The 25732-nt window shown below is 31.2% G+C and overlaps 2 protein-coding genes across 2 annotated transcripts in view; one reads left to right on the top strand and one right to left on the bottom strand.

The window, feature by feature from the left end:
• The first annotated feature begins 1814 nt into the window (after window positions 1–1814).
• LOC134692296 (transmembrane channel-like protein 3) lies at window positions 1815–21489 on the top strand. Its single transcript, XM_063552746.1, has 20 exons — window positions 1815–1946; window positions 2933–3070; window positions 6202–6289; window positions 6719–6853; window positions 7401–7467; window positions 8129–8195; window positions 8921–9027; window positions 10009–10053; window positions 10706–10842; window positions 11566–11713; window positions 12612–12661; window positions 13422–13572; window positions 15696–15805; window positions 16449–16542; window positions 17342–17500; window positions 17963–18237; window positions 18890–19045; window positions 19861–19939; window positions 20268–20319; window positions 20903–21489. The coding sequence occupies exons 2-20, from the start codon at window positions 2935–2937 to the stop codon at window positions 20986–20988; spliced, it is 2142 nt and encodes a 713-aa protein (XP_063408816.1). The 5' UTR covers window positions 1815–1946; window positions 2933–2934; the 3' UTR covers window positions 20989–21489.
• A 1645-nt stretch (window positions 21490–23134) lies between these two features.
• Window positions 23135–25732, bottom strand: part of LOC134692295 (uncharacterized) — a 100218-nt gene continuing 97620 nt past the window's right edge. Inside the window, exon 15 of the mRNA XM_063552745.1 lies at window positions 23135–25005. Coding sequence (XP_063408815.1) covers window positions 24715–25005 — 291 coding nt within the window. The 3' untranslated portion in view covers window positions 23135–24714. The remainder of the gene's footprint in view (window positions 25006–25732) is intronic.

Genomic DNA, 25732 nt, shown 5'->3' with positions numbered 1-25732 from the left:
TTTTATTTAGTGAGAGAACATCATCTATATTGCGGAAAGTAAAGTTAAAGGATAATGCTAACTTCTGATTTTTCATCATGAGAAGTTCTTGGATGAAGTCAGGGCTGCAAAAACTACCTATGGTCATTTCAGAGATTTCACCAAATCTGAGTCTGATAGATGAATGGAAAAACATGAAACTAATTTTCATAATTGAAATTTCAGGCACTTCTTGAATTTTATGCAAGCTGCTCAATGTTAAGTGCAGCTTTCTAAGAAATTTATATTTCACCTCAATTGAAAACGTAGAATAACTTTCTTTTAAAATTATAAACTTGTAACAACAGCCAGTTCAAAAAAATATCTAGCCATGCATATTCTTTGTGATGATCAGCCATCCAATATTGCTGTAACTCGGATAATTAGTTTGTTACACCGATTTTGTTTTTTGTCCATGGATTTATGAGTTTTTAACAGCGGTATACTACTGTTGCCTTTATTTACCGCTGATGATGGATCAAACACAAAAATATAATACTACTTGAAGAACATGAAATCCATGATTGAGTATCAAGAAAGCTCTGAAATTAAAAAGAAGTAATTCTATTATCACACTCAATTACTTACCAACAAGACTTCATACGCGGTCTAATCTCATGAATATTAACGCCGGCTAGCTTCACACTAGTAAAGAAAAATAGCAGAAACAAAACAACGTAGAAATCTGAGTAAAACGAACGCAAAGGACGTTTAGATTTGATTTTAATTTTGCTAGATAGAAATAAAAATATCACAATTGGGAAGATGACATCATATCTTTTGTCGTAAAGTTATGCTTCAACAAACTCAATGTCAAATTCTTGATGTAGCGATGATCATAAGTTAATAATAGGTTATATACTTATGAAATTGGCAAAAGGGCACACATCATTTTTCTGACTTGGGCTGCAATTTAGTGGTTGTCGTTTGTTAATGTGTTACAAATTTGTTTTTCGTTCATTTTTTTTTACATAAATAAGGCCGTTAGTTTTCCCGTTTGAATTATTTTACATTGTCTTATCGGGGCCTTTTATAGCTGACTATGCGGTATGGGCTTTGCTCATTGTTGAAGGCCGTACGGTGAACTATAGTTGTTAATGTCTGTGTCATTTTTTTATGGACAGTTGTCTCATTGGCAATCATACCACATCTTCTTTTTTATATTGGTATCGCTTGCTGCAATGTGTTGTCGGTGGCGATGATATCGTATAATATTTGTATTTAGCATATTAATCCTTAATTACAAGGTCTATTATATACTCAGATAGCCTGGCTCGACTGACCTCGTCATCGATCATTTCATGAATCAGTCATTAGGGTTAACGTTTATGTGTTTAGATATAAGAAAATGTTTGGTTATTGGTGTCATCAAATATATTTTCTCCTTAGAATATGGAAAATGGAAATAAAACCATTACTGTCTTTTGTTTCCCAAATTATGTGGTTTACTCGACACTAGAAACTGATATTTACTTCGGCCGTTGTCCTCAGTGAAAATAAAGATTGAAATGTCAATAAAACCATCCTTTATTGACCTCATCAAAAGATAGTATTTGTATATTCCAATAGAAAACAAAATACTTATAGTAAAGTATACATTCTCTTTAAAATATTAATTTGATATGCATTATTGCAAAATACGCGTCAAATAAAAGAAATGAAATGACAGATGTACTGAGATTAACAGATAATAAACAAGCTAATAAATATTCACCATATAGTTATCTATCAAAATTTATATAATTATGATAACCTGATAAAACTAATCTGATCACAAAGCTTTAATCATCTGATGTTATTAACTCTGAATTTAATGGTGTACTTCTTTGTTTACCATTTGCATACTTTAAAAAATACGGACATTGACATGAGGATTAAGCTTTCAAATTTTATTTTTTGTCATTAGCAAAAAGGGAAATCAGATGTAGGTAGGTTAAAACTATCTATTTCTATATGGGTTTGTGTATCAGTGTTATGAAACAAGTATAAAAGTAATCAATAAGTAGAGACATATATATTTATGCTGATTTTAGTCTCTCTGTTTCTATATTAGTAATCATAATTGAATATTAGTTTTCAGAGTCAAGTAAGCTGCATATCAACAAAACAAAAGACAGTAATTTTTAGTATTTCTATTTGTCATATTATGAAGAAAAAATGTATTGAATGACAACGAATTAAGAACCAAAACTAATGGGACTCAAGCATGTTTTCATAATCACTATAATAATAGTAACACATATGCGACGCTCACTTGTCCATATTCTAACTTCAATTACTAAACGTAAGGTGAAATTAAAAACAAACTTATTGGTCAACACTTTATGAAAATAAAACGACTAGGTATGCAAATGTCGAGAGACAAATATTCACCAGGGTCTATTTTTCTTGACACCGAGCGCCTATCAACAATCAACAAAATTCATACCGTATCGTCACGGCATTACAAAACGTAGAACAGTTCAAAGAAGAAATATCATCGATCTGACATGTGCAAAACAATGAACGAAAAACAAAATGTAAAACAGCAACTCATGCCTAAAGTCATGGAAAAACTCATAATTCAAGACTTTTGAAAGACATAAAGTAATAGAATAGAACGGGTTCGGATATGCCTTTTTAGCGTGGGGCCAATCCGCTTCATGACAGCTGTGTAGCAACATCACATATGAAACAAACTGTTTTTCCCGTTTGAACGGTTTTACACTAGTAATTTTGGGGGCCTTTATAGCTTGTTGTTCATTGTGAGCCAAGGCTCCGTGTTAAAGGCCGTACTTTGACCTATAATGGTTTACTTTTATAAATTGTAATTTGGATGGTGAGTTGTCTCATTAGCACTCATACCACATCTTCCTATATCTTTGTAAAAGTCAGACGAAAAGTAACAAAGTTTTAATTAATTATTTATTTCTAGCAATGTCCACGAAATCTCAGAACAATGGCTCGGATGAGATGGATGAAGAAACACCATTATTAATTGGTAAAGATGCTCTACTAAGAGTAAGAACATATTCACAAGGTAGTGGAACAATATCTCATCACAGCGAGGCAGGTAATGATGAAAATAAATATAACATATCACATAGTAGTAACCCAACAGTGAGAATAGACTTAACTAAATAATAAAAAAGGACCGAAAAAGGGATAGTATGCCAAAATTTTCTACAATATATAGAGTATACATATTGAGGACTCAAGCTATTAAGAAAACTTGTATTTTCATGGATCATGATTATGTTAAAGTACATGAAAATTAAGATAATTTGACAGATCAAAGTATTTATTAAAGCAAAAACACAATACATGACTTCAACAGTTGGTTCACTATAGCTCATAACTTGTTATAGTGGAACACACAATATTCCGAATTTAAAGACTTTAAATGAAAAAGGTTTGACGTCTCAAAATATAAACAACTGATGAGTTGTACAATTAATCTTACAATATATTGAAATAAGAATGACAGAGGATAGAGGTATACGTCTAAAATAAGCGGAAAAACAAAACAATATAATATGAACTTCGACAATTGACAAAAGTCTACAAAAAAGAGAAGAGAGATACAAAAGGATTATTTTAAATCGTTAGTCGAAAACAAAAGAATAATGCCATGTATAAGGAAAACTACATAATAAGACAACAAATGAAAAAATAAATACACAGCAACAGTAATCCAACCAAACAATGGGGATGGGATGGGGTTAAGGGGGACCTCATGTGTTCCGGAAAGGTAATTGGATCCTGCTCAACACATGCGTGTTTATAGAAATAAAGTAGTATAATTTCCAGAGACAACTTTTCACCAAAGTTCAAATGAAGAGAGTTAAGAAGTTGTAAAAACATCAAACAAGAAAGATCTGCCATCAAATAATTAGCAATAGAACAAAACATTTAGATACAACTGAATACGACCATTGACACGGCACTTAACTTGCCTTTCCATACACAACAGACGTATATAATTAAATAATTATCAATTAGATTATCCATTCTTCTCCAAAAATATTCAGAACGACCAATCGAATTTCATAAAGTGTTATAAAAAATGAAAAAAAGTCTCATTAATTTTATTGTTGATTGGTATTTATGACATTTATACATACATATTGTCAAGATTTTTTTTATTGATAACGCTCAGACACATAAATGTGCAACATGAGGTCAAAGTATAATACATAAACAATTGAATGACGAAATGAGCATGCAGTACTATCTAAACACATAGAAATACAATAATAATGGTAAATATTTTAGAATAAACAAGCAATTTTCTTAATAAAAAATGACAATCGTTTGTAGACCTCCATATTACATATGGACAATAATCCTTCCATTTTAATATATTAAGGATTAATAGTATAATATTTAGGTAAGTAATTGTTTCTATAATTAACAATATAATCATGTTGACATACAAATAAAACATGAAATTCATCACCAATAAATTTATGACATAAAGTACATATTCTCTCTGGTCTAGGGATATTTTGCCAACGGCCTGTCTCAATTGGAATACGTAAGTTCGATGTCCTTAATTTAGTTATCCACCCTCTGTTCTGTTCAGATAGTCTGATCAGATATTTTTCTAGTCCAAAGTCCTTTTTAAATGACCCATAAAATTGTCCCCGGGATGAATTTTCTATATCGCCAAACCATGAGGTAATAAACTGATCACTCAATATACGATCGAGATAAGTTTTATCACAAAAGCCAATTTGGTTCAGGAAAATATATCCTAGACCAGTGTTGTTAAATATTGATTCAACAGAATCTATCCATTTGAAAACATAGTGGCCATTATTCCTCAATGATAACATCAGCCTGTACAAAGAACTACTGAGTTTACTGCTATTGTTTACAACTTTACACCAATAAGAAATCATTCTACATTTAACTCGAATTTGCAGAGGGAATCTTCCCAATTCTCCATACACCATAAAATTGGGTGTAGTATTTCTGACTTTTAAATTTCTTTTGCAAAATTTCAAATGCATCTGTTCAATAATTTTCAAATTCTCATAACCCCAAACTTCAGAACCATATAAAAGAATAGGTTCTATCATGGAATCAAATAATTTCAGTTGTAAATCTATAGGAATGTTTTCGTTTTTAACAATTCTATGGATAAAATGCATCGATTTATGTGCTTGATCAATTAGTTTCTTTTTGGTATCTAAAAAAGTACCGTTATATTTAAAGATAACACCTAAATAAGAAATTTTTTCGACAATCTCAAGTTCTTTGTCTTGTAATAAAAATTTAAATTTCTTCTTACTTTTTCTCTTTCTAAAAATCATCACCTTTGTTTTATTTAAATTGACTTCTAATTTCCATTTTTCACAGTATGCTTGAAAAATATTTAATGATCTCTGCATACCTTCTTCTGTTTCAGATAAAATTACAGTATCATCGGCATATAATATAACAAATAATTCAAAAAATATGTGCAATTCACTTTGAAACTTCTCTTTAACAGTTTCTAGTGGAATCCCATCTAGATTCTTAAAGTAATCTTCTAAGTCATTAAGAAAAATTGAGAACAAAAACGGCGATAAATTCTCCCCCTGTCTTACACCTGCTAAACAGGGGAAAAATCTGACTGACATCCATTATATTTTACACATGATTTGATTCCTTGGTACATATTAAAAATAACTTTAAAGCACTTCCCTTTAATATTACTCAATTGAAGTTTTTCCCATAAACCAGATCTTGATACAGTATCGAATGCTTTCCGAAAGTCTACAAAAGTACAAAAAAGTTTTTTTTCAAATGAGAAATACAGCTCTATGAGTGCATGAAGCACAAAAATATTGTCTACAGTTGAATACCCCTTTCTAAAGCCAGCCTGATTTTCATTTATAAGTGAAATTTCATTTGCCAAAAAAATCAATCGAGTATTGATAATGGAAGTAAATAATTTCCCTATACAGCTAATTAATGTTATAGCTCTATAATTATCTGGATCCTTTGGACTACCCTTATTTTTAAAAACTGGTATAATTATTCCTGCTGTCCAAGTTTCAGGAATTATACCTGTATCCAATATCACATTAAATAGTTTAGTGTACATACAAATTAAAAATTGTAAAGACTAATAAACATCTAAGTTCCAACGGTTTGATGCTATTGTGATTGAAAAAAAAAGTAAGATTGATGCAACGAGGATTTTTAATTTTCCAGCAACGTTTGATTTTCGAGCACCACCTCCCAGTCACGTGACACCAGAAGACGTATTACAACGAATGAGATATGCTTTCAGAAATGACGGGTAACGTGTATTTCAATTCAAATATTAGTATGATTTTAATTAATTGTTGTAAAAAAAGAACGACAAAAAGAAATCTAAAGGGAAAATTGATACAACTTTGCTTCTTTACGCTTTTTAACAGCTACTATTACGTTTATATCCTGGAATACACAATCTTAATAATGTGTGACTACTAGTAGTTTAGCATGCCTTGATCTTTTGTCTTCAATTATAGTTTTCTCATTGGCAAACATAACACATCACCTTATTGCATATTATGTATGTAATGTGTTGTATAAAGCTGATTTAACATATTCAAGTACATATATTCAAAAGAAAACTGTAAGAAGGAAAAAGCACAAATACAAACATGTGTAATACACATACAATCCCCGTCATTTTGAAGTTGTTGAATTCGTTCTGTGTTTGTTATAAAATTTTGTTTTATAGTTTTGATGCGGAAAATGATTTTGAAGCTGCGCAATCCATGCTTAATACATTGGAACGATCTGCATTCCGAGACACAGTGCTCGATAATTTAAAAGAAACGCCTATGTCTATGAGGGAACGACTTGGTTTGCGAAGGTACTGAATATGAAAAATGTTAAACATGATATGAGCGTCACTGATGAGTCTTATGTAGACGACACGCGCGTCTGTCGTACTAAATTATAATCCTGGTACCCTTGATAACTTTTAAACATTGAGTAATTTTTTTTTACACATAATAAAATCATTCAATTACAAATCTTTTGGTAATGATTATTAAGTTACCGCAGTCGACCCAAATTATCAACAAATACATCATATTTTAATTTTGAAAACCACAAAAGCAATTTATCAATTCGAATATGTTCGCTTCTTATTATGTTTTTCTTCGCAAAGTGGCAATATCTACTCTTCATGTAAATAAAACATAATGAAAGCAATTGTCTCACTAGTATTAAAACGAATAATTTAATTATATTATGGCGTAGTGTTATGTTCGAACTGTGTTTCTTTCCCTATTTTATCTAGGTTTTAATATTGATTGAATTTACACCACTAGTATATACTTGTTTAAGAGTAGGTGAACGGTATAGGACAAATAAACAGTTTCATTGGTTTTCAGATACTTATTTGTACATTTTAGACTAATATACTCAAAGACTCATACTAGAAGGAGACGTGAACAAGAAATAGAAGAATCAACAACAAAGGTAAAACGAATTAATACACATTGAAAAAAATTAAGAATATCTTATTGTCTCCATCGTCACAAATAACATAAAAGACATGTTACATTTTGAGAATAAATTCAACACCAATCTTTTTAACATTCCGTATTCGTTTTGTGTCCTGTCTGGTTGGGAAAAGGCAGTGTTTCTGTAACACCTGGAAAATTTAACTTAGAAGCAAATATTTATATATTAATGATTGAATATTTTGTTTAACTGATATTGTCTTTCCGGTAAGAGTTTTTGAAGAGCATTCCTTCTTTTTTTGTAAATGTTTGTCTGGCTGAGACACAATATTGCAAAGAGAGTATAAATTCAAATGTAAGGAATGTATCTCCCTCATGCAAAGCTCTGATTCCTTTCACGTATTTGGCTATACTTTTTGGACCTTTTGGATTATAGCACTTCATCTTTTATATAACCTTTGGATTTCAAATATTTTGGCCACGAGCATCACTAAAGAGACATGTATTGTCGAAATGCGCATCTGGTGCAAGAAAATTGGTACCGTTAATTTTATTCATACAAAACGAAACCTCTATTAACTTTTCTAACTTTAAAATATGTTAACAAATGTACAAATATAGTTCCCCTTGTATGTAATAATAATGTTTATTCGAATTTTATGAATTTTATATTGCAGAGCGGGAACCGCAATTACACATTTGTTCCATTTAATTTGTGGGAAGAAACAATCGCAAACTTATCAGGTTGGTGGTTACTACTTTTGTTTATGTCCCACCTACGATAGTAGAGGGGCATCATGTTTTCTGGTCTGTGGGTCCGTTCGTTCTTCCGTCCGTTCGTTCATTCGTCCCGCTTCAGGTTAATGTTTTTGGTCAAGGTAGTTTTTGATGAAGTTAAAGTCCAATTTACTTTAAACTTATTACACATGTTCTCTTTGATGTGATCTTTCTAATTTTATTGCCAATTAGAGTTTTTACCCAAATTTCACGGTCCACAGAACATAGAAAATGATCGTGCGAGTTGGGCATCCGTGTACTTGGGACACATTCTTGTTTTAAAATATTTTGAAATTAATCGTACCATTGATTATTCTTTTCATGAATTTTCCCATTTTTCTCTATTTCACAGAATGTTTCAAACGTTTACTCTAAAAGAATCCCGCGTCAAGTAGTCTCCATTCATTTTATGTTAAACTGTTTGGCAATACAGAGCAACTCATAATTTACCAATCACTAAACAACGTACATTGTGTAGTTAAAAACTTTTTATATTTGTTTGATTGGCTTTTTAGTAACTCGACAGTAAAGTATGCTTGTTTTAGCTTTCTTTCGCAGCACTGTTGCGTTATTCTTTAAACTTGTTTGTTTTAGCTTACTTTGGTACTTATGATGTTTCATACTTTATAATTGTTTAAGCTAGTTTTGACAGTAATTTTGTGTCATTTTTGTTTTTGTTTCTTTTGTTTTAGCTTACTTTGGAAGCAATGTTGCGTCATACTTTAAGTTCTTGAGGATTTTGTTGTTGTTGAATATAGCAGCAGGAATACTGATGATATCTTTTATAACTGTTCCACAGGTAAAACGTAATAGAATAAGCAAATATTTGTACTAGTATTATATTCATTTTTATTTTCTGAAAGCAAAATGAATCAGTTGCAATTGGATGAATCAATAGAAAAAGAAAAACGATGACTTTGTTGAAGAGAATTAAAAAATAATTAACCCAAAAGTTCAATCAAATCCTGCTTCGGGTTATACACCTTTGGATACTAAAACCAAAATGTTTTAATTATTTCTATATGTTAGGGTAATCAATCTCATATAATTTTATTGGCTGTGGCTATTGTTTTGTCTGTTTGTTGATGAACGTTTTAGCAAATAAACAGGTCAACATATACACAATATCAGGAAAAGCTAAATTTGAATGGTTTAACTTTAAGTCTGTTCTCAAGACTTTGTTTTATACCCGTACAGTGAAATAATATTTCCGTTAAATCTGTAAATGTTGATTTTCATTAAGGTTTGTACGAAAGTGTAAAATGAATACAGAAACACTATGTTTAAAATTCATATAATATGACCATGGAAGTGACGCGAATCCTGCAAAGTCAATGTAATAAATATATGGCAATATTATACCTATATGCCATTGGTTGAACATACAATCATCATAGATACCACGATTGACAGTTCATATTTACGTCAGGCACGTGTTTCGTCTATAAAAAACTCACAGTGACACTCGATTTAACAAAATTGTTAAAAAGGCCAAATAAACTACGAAGGAGAAGAGAATTCAGGACCAACAAGTCCTAAACGTTGTGCCAAATACAGTTAAGGTAATCGATTCCTGAGGAAGAATAGCCTTGGCATTTCAAAACATTAAAATTTGTTAACAGTTCATTTATAATTATGAACATATAATGATAAGACTACGTGCTGGTAGATTAAAAGTAATCAAGGACTGAGTGTCAATGTTTTGCTTTTATTTTGAATATCACATATATTGGTGTTTTCGAAACATTTGTCATTTTCAATTAATATTTTTCTATTTCAGGCAATTGACGGACCACAATCGTTTAACTCATCTATTAGTCAGTTTGTAAGTCAGAACTAAGTTAACATTGTTCGTCTTGACTGGAGACTGGATAGGCAAATGCTCACATTAAATCTGTACCGATACAGTGTGTTAAATGTCTTCCTTTTAACACCATAACCCATGGTGTTGCTCCTACTAAAGGAGGGAGATACGGAACATACATACTTGATCTAAACAGAATATTCACGTGCCAGTCTTAAGTCAAAATAATGCTCAGGAGTTGAATTTTATTTCTTAAACGTATGTTTTATTTTCATCTTTTTTGCATATTGTGTGTTGATGGTAATTGTTTTAAAGTCTAAATCAATAAACAACATATTGATACTGTGTGATGTTTCCAACTGCTATTCAATATTTCATTCATATTCGTTCTGTTATAAGAAATACTTAAGTATTATTTATCCAAATTTTCCCGATATGGGTCAGAGTAACAGAAAATGGACTGCAGTGGGTTTTCTGTGTTAAAAATTCATGACTAGCAATCGACTAAAAAGACAATTCTAGCTAAAACAAAATAACCGAGATAATCGCTCCTACTTGAGCAAGACCCGACTGCGTTGACAGATCAAACGTCTCCAGATATTCTTGCATCAACCAAACATGAATACAACATAACCAGCAGTTTCCACTTATTACCTTATAATTTTCTTTGAAGGGCTGGTTATCTAAAAGCATGTTATTGTTTGGATCCTACAGCTCAGATAAAATCCACAACACATACAATCAACCGCTAGCATATATTCTCACCTGGATGGGAGTCAGTCTTTTTTATTTGATAGTTATTGCTGTGGCGTAAGTGGTTTTTAGTTGTATCTTAACTTGGAACATCTTACAGTCTTTCATTTGATAGTAATTGCTGTGGCGGAAGTTATTTGTAGTTATCTTAACTTTGAACATCCAACAGATTCAACGAAAGTATAGAATTTTTCAGTTTTATAAGAGAAAAAATAAAACTAATAAACATTGAAAAAGGGACTTGAGGTCAAATGAATAATTACGTTCGTAAATCAGGTGCAAAAATGTGGACCTTTTCTGTTTGTATTTGCATTAAACGCCCTGGATGATATCCTGGAACAAACATTTACGTTTACGCAAAACCGACCATTCAACACAGAAATACAGAAAGTATTAGATAGAGAGTTGAACTTATAAAGGCTGCATATCCAAAAAACAAAGGATTCGCTACTTCAGGCATATATTACAAGTACCTTATCTGTACGTATTTGGGAAAATCTTTTACAACATTTCAATTCGCCAATACTCCCAAACTTTGTAATTAATTGGCCTTTTGAACTTTTTTGATTCGATTTTAACTGAAGAGTCGTTTTGTAGACTACAAAAACAATTATATTCTGGTATCAGTGATGAGTTTATTCGTACTTCCATCCCAATCTTTGATCGTTGAATTTCAGCTTTTATAATGAAAATCCTCAAAATTAAGAATCTGATAAATACTATAATCATGATATCTATAAGATCCTTTTTTTGTTTTTTCTTATAATTAATCTTTTTCAGAATGCATATTCGCTATCGACAAAGTAAACTCTCTGACAATGCAGACGACTATGAGTTTGCTCTTCGAACATTCAGCTCATGGGACCACACAATATACTCAAAAGAGGGAGTGAAAGATAGACGAAAAGCGTTGTGTATGGAGTTAAAGGTATAGCAGGTTTGATATACTTTATTGAGTATATTGATCTATTTTCAAGATTCGAAGCAACGCTATATTGTATTGACACTTGCTTTTTCAAAGACTTTATGTTGACCTTAATATTACAATATATTGCGACTTTTTAATGCTCTCTCATTGCCGTATACATAATGTATGGTACATCGCTTGATCAACAACCATACATGATGACAAGGGTTACAAAATATGGTTCATTGAAACGTACCCGTCCGGCAATAAAAAAACACGATCTGTTGGTTGATTCGTTTTTGTTTTTTATCTTCACTCCGGGAGTCGCACTATGTAGAACATATCGATTGGATTTATTATCTTTATAATCAATATATTCTTGCTTTGAATTAACATGCATTTTTGTTGCCACTTGAGCATGTTGAGGTGAATCAAACAATAACACATGAATCAATCATCAAAACAACAATGTATATGCTGAATGATATTTCCTTATACATTGACCAATCTTGAATAATCGACATCTATAACATGCAACCCATAAGCTTAATCATTTAAATTAAAAGATAACATGAATAATTTTTCGATCGCATATGGTACATATATACCTTAATATAACCTGTATTGTATTTGGTTTTATAGTTTTTTTTTAAAATCCAGAGACAAGTGCCTGTGGTTTATTGAATTCATTTTTATGCCCTCAAAGATGATACTTTTCTGAACCGTCATCGTTGTTGTGAACTTAATGATTATATAAGCAAACGCATTATCATGTCCGAAAACACAAATATGTAATATGTAATTAAGATTTTTGCCTGTAAACTTCTTTTTTTTTTTATGTTAAAGCATCGATAAAAATTAGATATACATATTTTCTAAATGCAAACTTTATTCTTAAAAAGTTTATTTTCTATCTTAGGAGCGAATAAGAGAAGAACGTAAAGCAAGAAAACCAAGATTGGAAAAAAGGTAACCAACAGACAGACCGTCCTATAAAAATATATCAGTATAATTAGATTCAGGGCAAAGGCAACGAGACAGCAACATAAAAGCCAAAATACTATAGTCTCTGAGTATAGTTTAGAAGTTTGTTTGACAAAATTAAGTTGGAAACCAATAATCACTGATAAATGAGAGGCTAAATATACCAGAGAGGCTTCAAACTCACAAAACGTAAATAAACGGACAGCTAAAAACTTTAAAAAACTAGACAAACAATAGTACAAATACTTACAAAGCTGAAGACTGAGCAACACAAACCCCAACAAAAACTGTGAGTGACCTCAGGTGCTTCGGAATGTTAAACGGTTTCTGCTCCATTTACGGCACCAGTTCAGTTGCTTGTGCAACTACACACCCTGTTATTAGTCTTATTCGGTAGGTCACATTCGTGAAAAGGGGACGGGATTGTAGTTACGACATTAATGATTTAATCTAATTCATCTTTGAAAGGGTTATAGCGTAAAGGTCAACCAACTAATGATGGGGTCTGTAAAATTTATGACGATATGATTTCAACGACACAACATGGAGCTCTTGGTTTATGATGAATGTTCAAGTATTTGAGCGACATACTAATATGTAATATATAGCTGAAAAATATTCCATATTTGACAAAGTAGTGATTTTTCTTTACATAACGTAATGTGTACATTGATATGAAAATGTGCAAAACTACATTTAATCAAATAAATAGATATAAGAAACATTCTTCGATTCTATTTTAAAGACTCCTGCGATATCTTGGTCGTATTATCAGCAATACAATTGTATTGGGATTACTCGGTGGAAGTGGTTATCTTGTATATTATGTTGCTGACGAATTTAAGCTTCCAGATAGTACACCCACAGAACTAAAGACACTGTTTGATAAATATCAGGTGATTCTTTGTTGCGTTATATTTCTCTATAAGGTAATAATATAAAAAAGAAGATGTGGTATGATTGCCAATGAGACAACTATCCACAAACGACCAAATTGACACAGACATTAACAACTATAGGTCACCGTACGGCCTTCAACAATGAGCAAAGCCCATACAGAATAGTCAGCTATAAAAGGCCCCGATAAGACAATGTAAAACATTTCAAAGGAGAAAACTAACTTATTTATGTAAAAAAATGAATGAAAGTTCTTATTTGATTTAAAGAATCTTTTTTATCTGTGATGCCTTCCTTGATCATGACATGACTGTGTTTCTGGATACTGACAATGACACTACAAATGACAAATGATCAAAACACACACAGTTTACGAAACACAACATCAAAAACTAAAGACTGAGCAACAAGAACACTAAGGAAAACCTTGGTAATCTCATGTGCTTAGAGAAGTGTAGACCGTTGGTTTTCCCGTTTGAATGGTTTTACACTAGTTATTTTGGGGTCCTTTATAGCTTGTTGTTCGGCGTGAGTCAAGACTCCGTGTTGAAGGCCGTACATTGACCTATAATGGTACTTTTTTTAAATTGTTATTTGGATGGAGAGTTCTCTCAATGGCACACCACATCTTCCTATATCTATAAGAAGAAAGTTTTGTGGTACGTATGTACATAGTTCAGCATGTTAGCTTATGACTAATGGTTAATAAACAAATATATATATTAATATATATAACTCGTCTAAACATCAACCAAACAATGTTAGACCTGTAAATTTGCTTTCGCGAAAGCAAATTTACAGGTCTAACATTGTTGGGTTTATTTTTAGACGAGTTGTATATACATATTGTACACAGTCATGTATCACCATCACTGCTGGTGATCCGATGGATGAAATCTGTTGTTGAGTTGTCACTGGCTCAGACGTACTTATAAATATATATATATATACGAGTCTAAATTGAAAACTTCGTTCAAACCTATGATTGCGTTGGATAAAAAACCGCAATTTTTATATGTGTGCATGTAAACCAAATTTTGTTGTAGAAGGGTCTAAAAACACCACAAACAACATTTTCCAAAAGACCAAAACGAAATTTGTTTTACATGCACAATAGCAAAAAAAAACCCCCATATAATATCGACTATAGCATTTTTGTATGATTCCTTCATTTTAAAGATTTATTATTAGGCAACTTGTTTTATGTGAGTTATACCAATATCGAATCTTTAGCTTCTAACAGAAAGGATGATCAAGAACTACTATATCGACCGTTTTATGAGAAACAAACCAATTTGATTTCATTTCTGGTCCTGAATATCCATTAAATGATTTCCTCTAGTGTTAAGAAAGCAAAAATGTTTCAGTCCTTCTTTACAACACGATGATTAACATTTCATATGAGTGTTTACAAAGAAAGTTCTCCTGCTTGCTTTTTAGATAATTTCTTGTGTAAATACAAGAGCCACTATAACATAAATGAAATTGAGAATGAAAATTGGGAATGTGTAAAAAGTACAACAACCCGACCAAAGAGCAGTAAACAGCCTATACATGCTATATGTACCTGTTCTACTGAGAAATACATGTATACTTACGAAACCACGTAAACTTGTTTGAGATTGTTTTAAAAGTAGACTATATCTTAGTCAGGAATCTGATGTACAGTAGTTGTCGTTTGTTTATGTAATGTATACGTGTTTCTCGTTTTTTATATAGATTAGACCGTTAGTTCTTCCGTTTGAATGGTTTTACACTAATAATTTTGGGTCCCTTAAAAGCTTGTTTTTCGGTGTGAGTCAAGGCTCCGTGTTAAAGGCCGTACATTGACCTATAATGGTTTGCTTTTATAAATTGCTCTTTAGATGGAGTGTTGTCTCATTGGCACTCACACCACATCTTCCTTTATCTAGTCGTTCGTGGTATTGCCCTGTTGTATTCAAAGCTTTTACATACAGAAAAGTATTCAATTATTATATGTTTTAAAGACAAAACAAATTATTAAATTTAATGCTGATTAAATATATATTTGAACAGTGCAACGGCAGCTTGGTACTCATATCACATGCATTTTACACAATGAAATGCACGTGATAATTTGTGAAATGAACATTTCTTTCAGCTGTCAGCAGTGGTTTCTTTATTGAAACTGTTCATACCTCTTCTATTTGAATTTCTGGTTCATCTAGAAGGATGGCCACCCAGAACAGCTCTAAAGATTACACTGTTTAGGCAAGTTTTGTCACGATTCAAGTTGTTGTGATAATATGTTTGAGACAATTGTTCGGAAATATTTTATGTTACATCGATACCGATATTTATTGACGTCAATCAGTATTATGTAACAAAAACATTATTTATAAGAAATTATCTAGATAATTGCATTCTTTTAGGTAAATGCAACTACAAATAGCTTATTTAAATCGAAACACAAGCTGAAGTATAAGTCTACAAAGACGTAATATAAACTATACAAATTATATAAGCAAAAGAGATTATATGATTCTTAATGTCAGGGAAATTCAAATAATGGAAAGTTTAAGTTATCAATTTTGTAAGAAAAATCCGGTGAATAACTGAGAAAAAACACAGATTCGAATCAAATATTCATTCCACTAAAAAGAGTAATACTAGAAAAATCAATTAAGGAAAAATAAAAAAAAAATATCGTCTAAGGGTGCATTAGCGACATTGCAACTGATAATGAACGATACATTATTACATATCTATATATAAGGTTAATATTATCATTGCATGATATTTTCCGGTGAATAATACATTGTACTTATTTTTGCGACGGTGTGGAAAGTGCTAACTTTTATGAACTGATATTCAAATTTTCATAAATTCATAACTCTCATATTTACCTTTTCAGAACCACATTGTTTTATTTTGCAAGTCTCGTAGTTTTTGATATGTCATTACATAATGTTGCATCAGAATGCTCTAGTGATTCATGCAGTGATAAGGTATGAATTAATCATAAAATGTTAATGAATTAATTAGTACTTAAGTTTATGTTGATTGCAAAGTATTTTAATTCGATTAAGTAGTACATATTTTACCATTTTCTTTAAAATGTATATTTGATTTTCAACCAAAACCTATAGCTTCGAGTGTACCAGATGAATATGAATCCAAATAGTTCTAAACGCACGTTAGTCATTACCCTAGCTTAATATTTGAAAAAAACGTCCAAAGTGCATAAAAAGCAACTGAAGTAAAAAAAAAATATTTTCGAAATTAAGTGTGAATAGCTTTGTCAAGAAACACAATGTTTAATTCGACTGTTACTTCCTCATTGCTTGCGGCAACTATTTTGAAAGGGGTATCTGCACAGAAGAGCGCGTAAAACAAATGCCATTTCACGATGAACGAACAATCAAAAATATCTTGCACGTTGATCTTTTTACCGAATCCACGAAACACGGTGAATAACGAACTTTTCTCAAGGCTGCACGTAAAATAAAATGGCAAAACACGTTGCACGCAAATAACCCTTTGCCAACCTCTTTTAAGGACAATTATGACGAAAATAAATGATCTAGTAAAACAAAGGTAGTTGCTACAGAGTGGGACAATCTTGATTTAAGAGAAAAATTAGAATACATTATGAAAAATAAGGGGATTTAAAAGATTCAAATCAAAGAGACAAAAATATCCGTAAACTCAATTATAAACTGTTATAGAAGGTGGTAGGCTATATTCCCCCATAGACGCAGTATACAAGAACTTCAAGTAAATGTATTTCAATGAAATATGTTTTAGGGTATAAATACAACTGAGGTGGTTTGCTGTTGGGAGAATCGAGTTGGAGAAGAAGTTCTGAAAGTGGTGTTTATAGATCTGGGTTTATGTATAGCTGTTGGATTATTTTTTCATGTTGCAAAAGCTTTGTTTATAAAATGCAGAATATGTTGTATTCAGGTTTGTTTAAATAAAGCTCCATATAGAGACATGTTAATTTCCTCTGTTAACTGTTTTCATTACTGGGCTCTATGATTATGTTTACGATCTTTTGACTATGTTTTTATTTGCCGTTATGTGTCGTTTGTATATTATAAAAAAAAAACAACAGCAAAAAATCCAAAGGTTTTATGCTAGAAATTTACCACAGTGAAATGAATGGATACGAAAAAAACATTAAAGAAATGGAGTCAACACGACATAGTGTTGTTACGTAATCTCATTGAAACAATATACACAAAAGACTGATAATTGTCTATGCTGATCTGATCCTCCATTTTTGTATACTTGATTTTGTAGGTCCATTATTTTCTCTTTTGTAAACCCCGACCCACAACCTCTTCTATTGCTCAAGTACTATATATTTGAATGAAATAAAAAACAAATTATGTAGTTATGTTGCTCTCTTGTTTTGAATTTCAGTTAGAACTTAGTGAGTTTGGCATTACATCTAGTGTGTTAGATTTGATATATGGACAAGGGTTGATATGGCTTGGATTATATTTTTCGCCATTGATAATAGTTATTGGAATTATTAAACTATTCGTTGTGTTCTACACACAATTATTCGTCGCCAAAATGGCTATGGTTGCTCCAAAGAAAGTATTCCGAGCATCACGATCTGGGAACTTTTATTTGTTTATACTGCTGCTCACATGGTTTTTGTGTATACTTCCAACTGCTTACACTATTGCAGAGTAAGTTATTTTGATATTGCAATATTACGAATGTATATTTTACACATTAATGAAACATGCAATTTTAGTAATGATGCATTGAATTGTGACCTCTCCCATAAAATTTTAATTTGTCCTCTTTGTTTACTAGTTGATATTTACTTATTTGATAGTGTATAAGATTATACCAAAGAACAACAGTAAACGCCAACAAAATGAAAGGTTGAAACTGCTAAATACGATTTTCTTTATTGTACTGTACTTGTTACGGCAACACATAAAATCAAAGTAAGAGAAATATGTATCATAAAATACTTATGGAAATATGACATGTATAACTATATTTTTGTGCTTGAATCAGACAGCCTATTTCTCTTGTCATCTTTATCTTACCTTTGTAGTATGAAAATGGTTATTTCTTGAACAAGCCAAAAAGTAAGCAACTGTCCATATTAAAACATCACAAAATTAAAAATTAAGTAGCTTTCGATTACAAGTACATGCAAATAACGGAATTGTCTGACATAGCCTTTTCGAAACGTTTTTTTTGTATGTGGCACTGGTGGTCGTGATTGGCAAATAAGAATCATTCCACAGTTTTTACAAGGAAACTTTAATTAATAAGATTGAGAGATGCCGATAATAGATGCTTACACGGAATGTAATTTTACAGAGTAAGTCCCTCTGCAGATTGCGGACCCTTCAAGAAGATGTGTAAGGCATATGATGTGATATCTCATAGCATTGGAACCTGGCCCGACTGGCTCGAGGAACCTGTCAAATACATTGGAACAGCCGCAGTAATTATTCCTGTAATAATATTGCTATTGTAAGTTCATTTGGTTTGGGTTTTTGAATAATTGTTGCTCGTATAAACTTCCTGTGGTTAGGTTTGGAATATTTGGTTATAAACAAATATCAAAACAGTATTGAATAATTTTCTAGTTATATAAACTGCTTGCATGTGAAAAATAATAAAACAAAAACACGTTATTCGGATGCCATTGATACCAATAACAATATGGGTATTCCATTTAACGACTCCAAGACTTTGACTTTTAGTCGTGGTACTTTTGATAACGATTTGAGGATGACCATCAAATCGATTTCAAAATCAATTAGATAATTATGTAATAGACTTGAACTTCAGTAAAATATACTGCAGAATTTCAATAGCACATAATTCATATAAAGATTTCTGGTATATTGATAAGGTTATTTTCCTAAATTTACATTTCATAAAATGTGGATTTATTCGAAACTCTAACACCTACCCTAAGACATAGATATTTTAAGCCGAAGCTTTTGTTTATTTTATTTTATTTTATTTTGAAGAAACACAACTTTTTATTTGATTTTGCCTCCAAGCATTTGGATTACAGCGTCACTGATAAGTCCTATGTAGATGAAACACACATGTCATGTTCAATATTTTATAACTGGTATGTTCGTAGTTCATCAACCACTTGGTCGATGCTACCGTAGAAATAAAAACGAAAGATGGAGAGGGAAAAATGACAATGTACCCAAAAGAACCAGAAATAAGACGAGGACATAAACAAAAATCAGGATCCAGAAAGCTTAAAACTTACTTGCTTTGATATATTTGGTCTTGATTTCACATTAGTTGGTAATATTATTTAGGTTGGTAGCTCTTTACTACAGAGCCAAGTCTTCCTCGTATGCCGATCTGATTAAAGAACTTAGAAATCAACTCAAATTTGTAAGTACTCAAATAATCCGTGCTGTCTTTTTATTTTGCTTTGATATCCGTAATTTTGCAAAAAATTTCAAACTTATCTATTCTAAAAATAAATATGAGCAATAGATAAGTGAAAATGTGAACTTTCGATGGTACTATTCAAAAGAAAGTATTCATGGTAGTGTTTTGTAAAAGCGCTTCATCATTTGCATGTAACATTACAAAACAGAAATTCACAATGATATCACAAAGCTATCCAATGACTTCATCTTTGAATAAACTAAGAAAGAAATGTGTAGAGTTAAACTATTATTCGTGTGTTTAAAATAATTATCTAAAACTTTTATAGGAAAGAAAAGTTGAGAAGAGGAAAGTGTATGCTAGTGCTCTTTCAACACCTTGTAAGTTTAATAATAAACTTTACATCAGTATGTTTTTGTAAAATAAAGAAAAAATCTTTGCATAGGAATAGACAGCAACGATTCTAAAACTTGTTGGGTTGGTAGTAGACATATAAAAATAAAAAGATGTGGTATGATTGTAAATGAGACAGCTGCTCACAACCTTTAATGTGAAAATAGCATGAAAATGAGAGAAAACAAAAGTAGTATTTATCAAATACAGGATGCTGAATATAGATGATTAAATTGAATGGTGTTGAAATGGTGTTCATAATTAAAAAAAAAGATTGATTGCTTCAATGGGTCTTCAAGTTCCCAACTTCATCTCTCAGCAAGCTTCATTATAAGATAAAAGTATTTGTTTGCGGATTCTTTTAATCGCGTAGGATTATGATGCAGTTGATAGGCTGTTTATATTCAAAGAGATTGATTGCGTCTATGCATTTACAACTACATAAGTGCATCACACAGCATGCTCTGTTATAATATGCAAGTTATTGTATTTTTGTGCATTATTTTACCAATATCGAGTAGAATGCTGTCTGAAACCTTTTAATGATATTTTTTCTTTAATTTTTCGTAGTTGGCACAGCAAGTAAAGCCACGGGACAAAAGTACGAATTTGACATGGAACAGACAAACTTTCCAATAATAAAGACAAACACATAAAACGTAAAAATAAAATATTTAATAGTGATGAATAACGGTACTCGGATAATTATACATCAGTATGATCTAAATCATTTATCTAAAGTGCAAAATAGATCTGTGACGATTAGTGCAATGAATATTGATGTATTGTAACACTTTGTCAGTGATAGGAAAAGTACAACCTGATATATGTTTTTGTACTTTTATGAAATTCAGCTTTGAGAAATTCTGTTTTTTTAATCATTTAACATGTAACATGGTCGTGACCTGGATATGACAAATACATTTTTATTTTTAAAAAAATACAATATAACAATTATGTACATTAGTACGCCATAGCAAAATAATCTATCAGAGGTTACTTAGTTAGCTAATCATCTCTGCTGTCCTCATCATAGAAACGAATGAACAAAAATTCGCTAAAATACGACTTTATAAACATATTCATCCACAGAAGTATGGCAGACAAGAAGAATTATATAAAATTCAATACAACTGCATAAAGTCTAACAAAGGTAAAAACAAACACGAGGAAAAATTTGATAGTTAAAGGATCTGTTAAATTGTATTTGACAGAATTGGTAATATGTCCTAAGGACATTGGCATATTGTTTCACAAAGATGGTCCAGAATACATAAACGATTAAACAATTCGATTTTTGGTTAAGGGAGTACAAAGTTTCCACAAACATTATTTCTAAAATGATACGGATCTGTCTGAAACGTATTGAAATATCTAGTAAGGTCTGATTGGCATCATTTTCAAAGAGTTTAAATTTCATAACGAATTTGTGAAATTTCATTCTCTGTTTGACTCTCCTTGAATAAAGGCTCAGAAAGAGCAAAATGCTTTGTTTCTAGTATTGTTATAGTAGGTCTCTTTTGCCATTTAAGATTCATTATTAAAACCTCACATTAGAACAAAATTTGCTTGATTAGGAAACAGCCTAGATAAAATTATTGAGCAGATTAAATTAAATTGGTCTGTCCAAGTAAGGGAAAGGTAAATTTTAATGTCTTAGTTTCTTAAAATGTGTAAATGCCTAAAATGTTCATAAACATTAATTATGCTTCATTTATGGGCATTACGTTTTTCTTTCTGTTCGTTCGTCCGTTCGGCCGTCTAAAAAGTTAAAGTTTTTGTTCGAAGTGGTTTGTTGATGAAGTTAACAGTCCATTTAACTAAGTACACATGTTTCCTATGATCAGATCTGTCTAATTTCTAATTTCAATGCAAAATTAGTCTTTTAATCCCAATTTCACGGTCCACTGAGAATAGAAAATTAAATTTCGAGTGGGCCATCTGTGTACTTATTTTTATTCAAAAACATATATATCTCATTTTACCATTTCTCAACACAATGCAAAATCTTATTGTACCTTTGATCGCAAAATTGTATAACAGCTACTAGAAAGAGAGTAAAGTTGGATCATCAGCTTAAAAGCAAGCGCAACAATTTTGATATAGTTAAAAAGGTCATTTATCTTTAAATTAAATAGACGTTGCCATAATGTTAGAGCCTATAAGGACACCTAACTTCATATAACGTTTTTCAGAATGAGCATTACCAATTGTGTTCTTTTGCCCAAACACGATTAGAGAAATGGAACAGCAGTATAATCAAATAGATACAAGAAGATGTGATTTGATTGCCAATCAGACAACTCTCAATCCAAGTCACAACTTGTAAAAGAAAAACCATTATAGGTCTAAGTACGGTCTTCAACAACACCGCCTTAGCTCACACACCGAAAGAAAGCTATAAAGGGCCCACGAAAGATTGCTTTTTTCAGAGACAATTGATACTTATCCACTACATTAATGGTTTTCTCAAAATCCAATAAGGCTGAAATGAAATCAATACTTTTTTCAAATTTCATGCGTCCAAAGCGCCTAATTTGGATTTTCCTTCACCATTAACGCTTATAATCGAATATTATGTTGATGTTATCATCATTCATGTCCTGTACACATTTATCTATCATATAGACAAGGGCAGTTTACAAGATTTATCACTTCATAAATGTAAAATAAAGGAATTGAACATGTAAAAGGGACACCCTTAATACTTCTATAAACTTATATAACATCATGATAGAAGAATTGGATCATCATAGATTTTAGATAAAATTAAATATCTAATTCGGTATGACATTCCCCACTACTAACTTGACATTTCTCACTTCAAAGTTGACATTTCTCACATCCGAGTTGACATTTAGGCATCATTTAAATCAACAATTGATTTACAGTTCAAAATAGACATTTAATACATAGTTAAAATAAATATGAATATATTGTACTACATTGTCGGTGCACAAGAAAGGACAAACTACTGCAACATTGTTTTGTACTTGCATTCAATTTAGTTTTGTATAATTATGATATCACACTAATCTAACGGGGTCGTGTTTTCGTGTAGCAATTCATTAATATAATAATCTTTCTATTATTACAACAAATTTGTAATTTACCCATATATGTATATATTTTGACTAATACCATCAAATTACGAAACAAGACTGGTTATGAATTCTATGTTTTATATATGATTTCTGTTTAGAAATTTCGTTCTTTCAAATGACATTTCTCACTTACGACTTGACATTTATCAGTTTGAAGTTGACATTTATGCATCAATGTAATAATAGATTTCAAAATAAATAAGTGAAAAACAGAGCAGTGAATATGAACTCATTGAAGCATATTGTCAGTGTTTGTGTACTGTTATATAATTTTGATTGGTGCAACTGTTATATCTGAGTCATCTAATGTGGATGTTTTGATACAGTTTTATTTAAGTCCTTATTATCTTTATTTTATCTTAAACAACAACGAGTCAGTTAAAATGATAATTTGTAATCTACCAATTATTTATAAACTATAATCACTTTTGTAATGTTAATTAAAGTACATAAATATTCATAAATAGGGTAAAAAATCTCGTTCTACGAAAGACTAGTTAGAACATTATATTCTATTTATTTCTCATCATATAAAATATTACAATAGGACATTTCTCACTTCCAAATTACATTTCTAACTTCTAAGTCGACATATCTTCTTTTTATGATTTTTCATTATGATATTGACATCTCTAAGTTCTGAGATACCATTGCTCAGTTCCTCCTTATCATTTACGTCATCGAAACTGTTGAATCATTCGGAATGGCCATTCGTAATATAAGTTGGAGGCCACATTTGTTCAAAACTAACAATTCTATTATGAAGAAAAAAACCTTGTTGGAATCTAATGAAGTCACAAAATGAAATACTAGAAAGGGTGCCTCGAAAGGATTACAGCCCCTCCCCCACAATGATTTCATCATTCCCTATACGAGTGCGTCCAGTAAACAATTCACACAAAAACTGGTAGAGGAAACTTTTGTAAATGTAGTGATCAGTCGACTGTAATCGTATGTAAAGAAAGATTGGAGACTGCGAACACGCGTGGCCTGTTGACACACATTTCAAACTTTTCTATTGAAGTATAATGGCCTTCCAACCACTTACAGGTACTTAATTTTTTTTAAATGTGATCACATGTGCTTTATTTGATGACCGTATGTGATTTTTCTAAAATTGTTTTACATATCAGTATATTTATTTATCCTTTTAACAAAAACAATGTATATACGGTTCGTCATTTCGAATTCATCGTCAATAATTTGTACACTTTTGAAATTATGTGGCTACTACAGAAATTGGCTGTTTTTCTGAACATTAATTATGCTTTCCTAAAGTCATATCAAATTAACAGTATTAAGTTCATCACTGTCAATTATTTTATCCGCAGCTACATTTATATCATTTTCAGCAAGAGTACTCTTTTCTTTGTATTTTCCTTTTGATTTTGATGTTTCACTGACACAGTTTTTAATGTTCATTGTCGTTCGACGTTTGGCCACAGAAATTTCACTGTGCACTTTAGTATTTTCATTATATGTTTTTGCGATGTCTAGTCCTTCAGTGATGAGTGGAACAACGATGATGAATAAAGCAGCTAAATATGCCCAAACTTGTCCAACTGTCACCTGAAATTATACAAATAAAACATGTGTTATTCAAATGTTCACAATTGTACTATTTGAAAAGAGTATATAAATACAACGTGTAACGTTATTAAAAAAAAAAATTAAAATCACAAAAATACTCCGAGGCAAATTCCAAACGGAAAGTCCCTAATCAAATGGACAAATCAAATGATAAAACACAACGAACGAATGGACAACTGTCATATTCCTCACTTGGTACAGGCAAAAGTTTCAAATTGTACTAATTGAACAGATTATACAAATACAACGTGTGCTATCGAAAAGTTCCCAATTAAACTTGCTGAAGGATCAACTAAGAAAATGGATTTGTAGGTCCTAAATTTTTCAAAATATCAAGAACGAAAGGTTTTGGTGGGTTTCAAATGATTACATTAACAGATGTGTTCATACATGAATACATATAAGAGAGGAGTTACATTGTTAACCAAAAAATAACACACAAAATATATAAAACAGGAGTCTTTTTCAACTGATTCAAACATTTATCAAGGGTAACAAACATATAGATTAATTTCACAAACAGCCATACCAAGTGAAATATTTTACCTATTTGTACCTTATGATTCGGACTTTAGGTGAAAGATTTCTTTGTAGAAAAGTTTTATGTGTCAATAATTATATCGATTTGCAGATTTCTTAGAATTGAGAAGCTAGAAAGACCGATGAAGATATGTAATACAAAACTTAAACGCATTTTCCCTGATAC

Source organism: Mytilus trossulus, chromosome 12 (genome assembly GCF_036588685.1).
Source record: "Mytilus trossulus isolate FHL-02 chromosome 12, PNRI_Mtr1.1.1.hap1, whole genome shotgun sequence".
NCBI lineage: Eukaryota > Metazoa > Mollusca > Bivalvia > Mytilida > Mytilidae > Mytilus > Mytilus trossulus.
This window is presented reverse-complemented; position numbering and strand designations above follow the sequence as displayed.

Coding starts and splice junctions, on each gene's coding strand:
- LOC134692296 (XM_063552746.1), top strand. CDS start 2,935: ATGTCCACGAAATCTCAGAACAATGGCTCGGATGAGATGGATGAAGAA. Junction 6,290..6,718: donor TATGCTTTCAGAAATGACGG/GTAACGTGTATT, acceptor TTTGTTTTATAG/TTTTGATGCGGAAAATGATT. Junction 20,320..20,902: donor TAGTGCTCTTTCAACACCTT/GTAAGTTTAATA, acceptor AATTTTTCGTAG/TTGGCACAGCAAGTAAAGCC.